General features: G+C 68.7%; 1 protein-coding gene across 1 annotated transcript in view; it reads right to left on the reverse strand.

Moving 5' to 3' along the window:
- The window catches only part of FBLN2 (fibulin 2), a 48,987-nt gene that overhangs the window by 9,310 nt on the left and 39,146 nt on the right, over positions 1-531 (reverse strand). The window contains exons 14-15 of the mRNA XM_010862526.1: positions 383-526; positions 3-46 (exon numbers count right to left, since the gene is read on the reverse strand). Of these exons, the coding sequence (XP_010860828.1) occupies positions 3-46; positions 383-526 (188 nt within the window). The remainder of the gene's footprint in view (positions 1-2; positions 47-382; positions 527-531) is intronic.

Genomic DNA, 531 nt, shown 5'->3' on the forward strand with positions numbered 1-531 from the left:
TTGTGCTGGCAGAGACGCGTGGGTGACGTCCAGCACTCGTTCACATCTGCGGGCGGCAGGTGCGGGGGCTCAGGAGGGCAGAGGGGCCTGGATGCCAGCCCCCACCCCAACCCCGGGCAGAGGAGGGACCCAGGGACCCAAAGGAGCGAGGGGGAGGAAGGATCAGAGCAGGAAGCAGCCGGGGCACTGTAGGGAGACGGAGGGACGCACGGACAGACACAGCCGAAAAGCAAGAAATGAGGGCAACAGGAACCGTGAGGGGAGCCTCAGCTGGGCAGACACGCCCAGAGACGGCCAGGCAGGTGGTCAGAGCAAGGCTGGCTGGGGCCCGGGGCAGGCGGGCACTGCTGGGGGCACGTCCCAGCCACCAGCCCCACCCTACCAATGCAGGTGCGGCCGAAGGCGTCCCGCTGGAAGCCAGGCTTGCAGTCGCAGCGGTAGGAGCCGGGGAGGTTGTGGCACACCTGGCCCTCGCCGCAGCGGTGCACACCCGTCTCACACTCGTTCACGTCTGCAGGGGGAGGCCAGCAG

Source organism: Bison bison, unplaced genomic scaffold (assembly GCF_000754665.1).
Source record: "Bison bison bison isolate TAMUID 2011002044 unplaced genomic scaffold, Bison_UMD1.0 scf7180017864482, whole genome shotgun sequence".
Classification (NCBI taxonomy): Eukaryota; Metazoa; Chordata; class Mammalia; order Artiodactyla; family Bovidae; genus Bison; species Bison bison.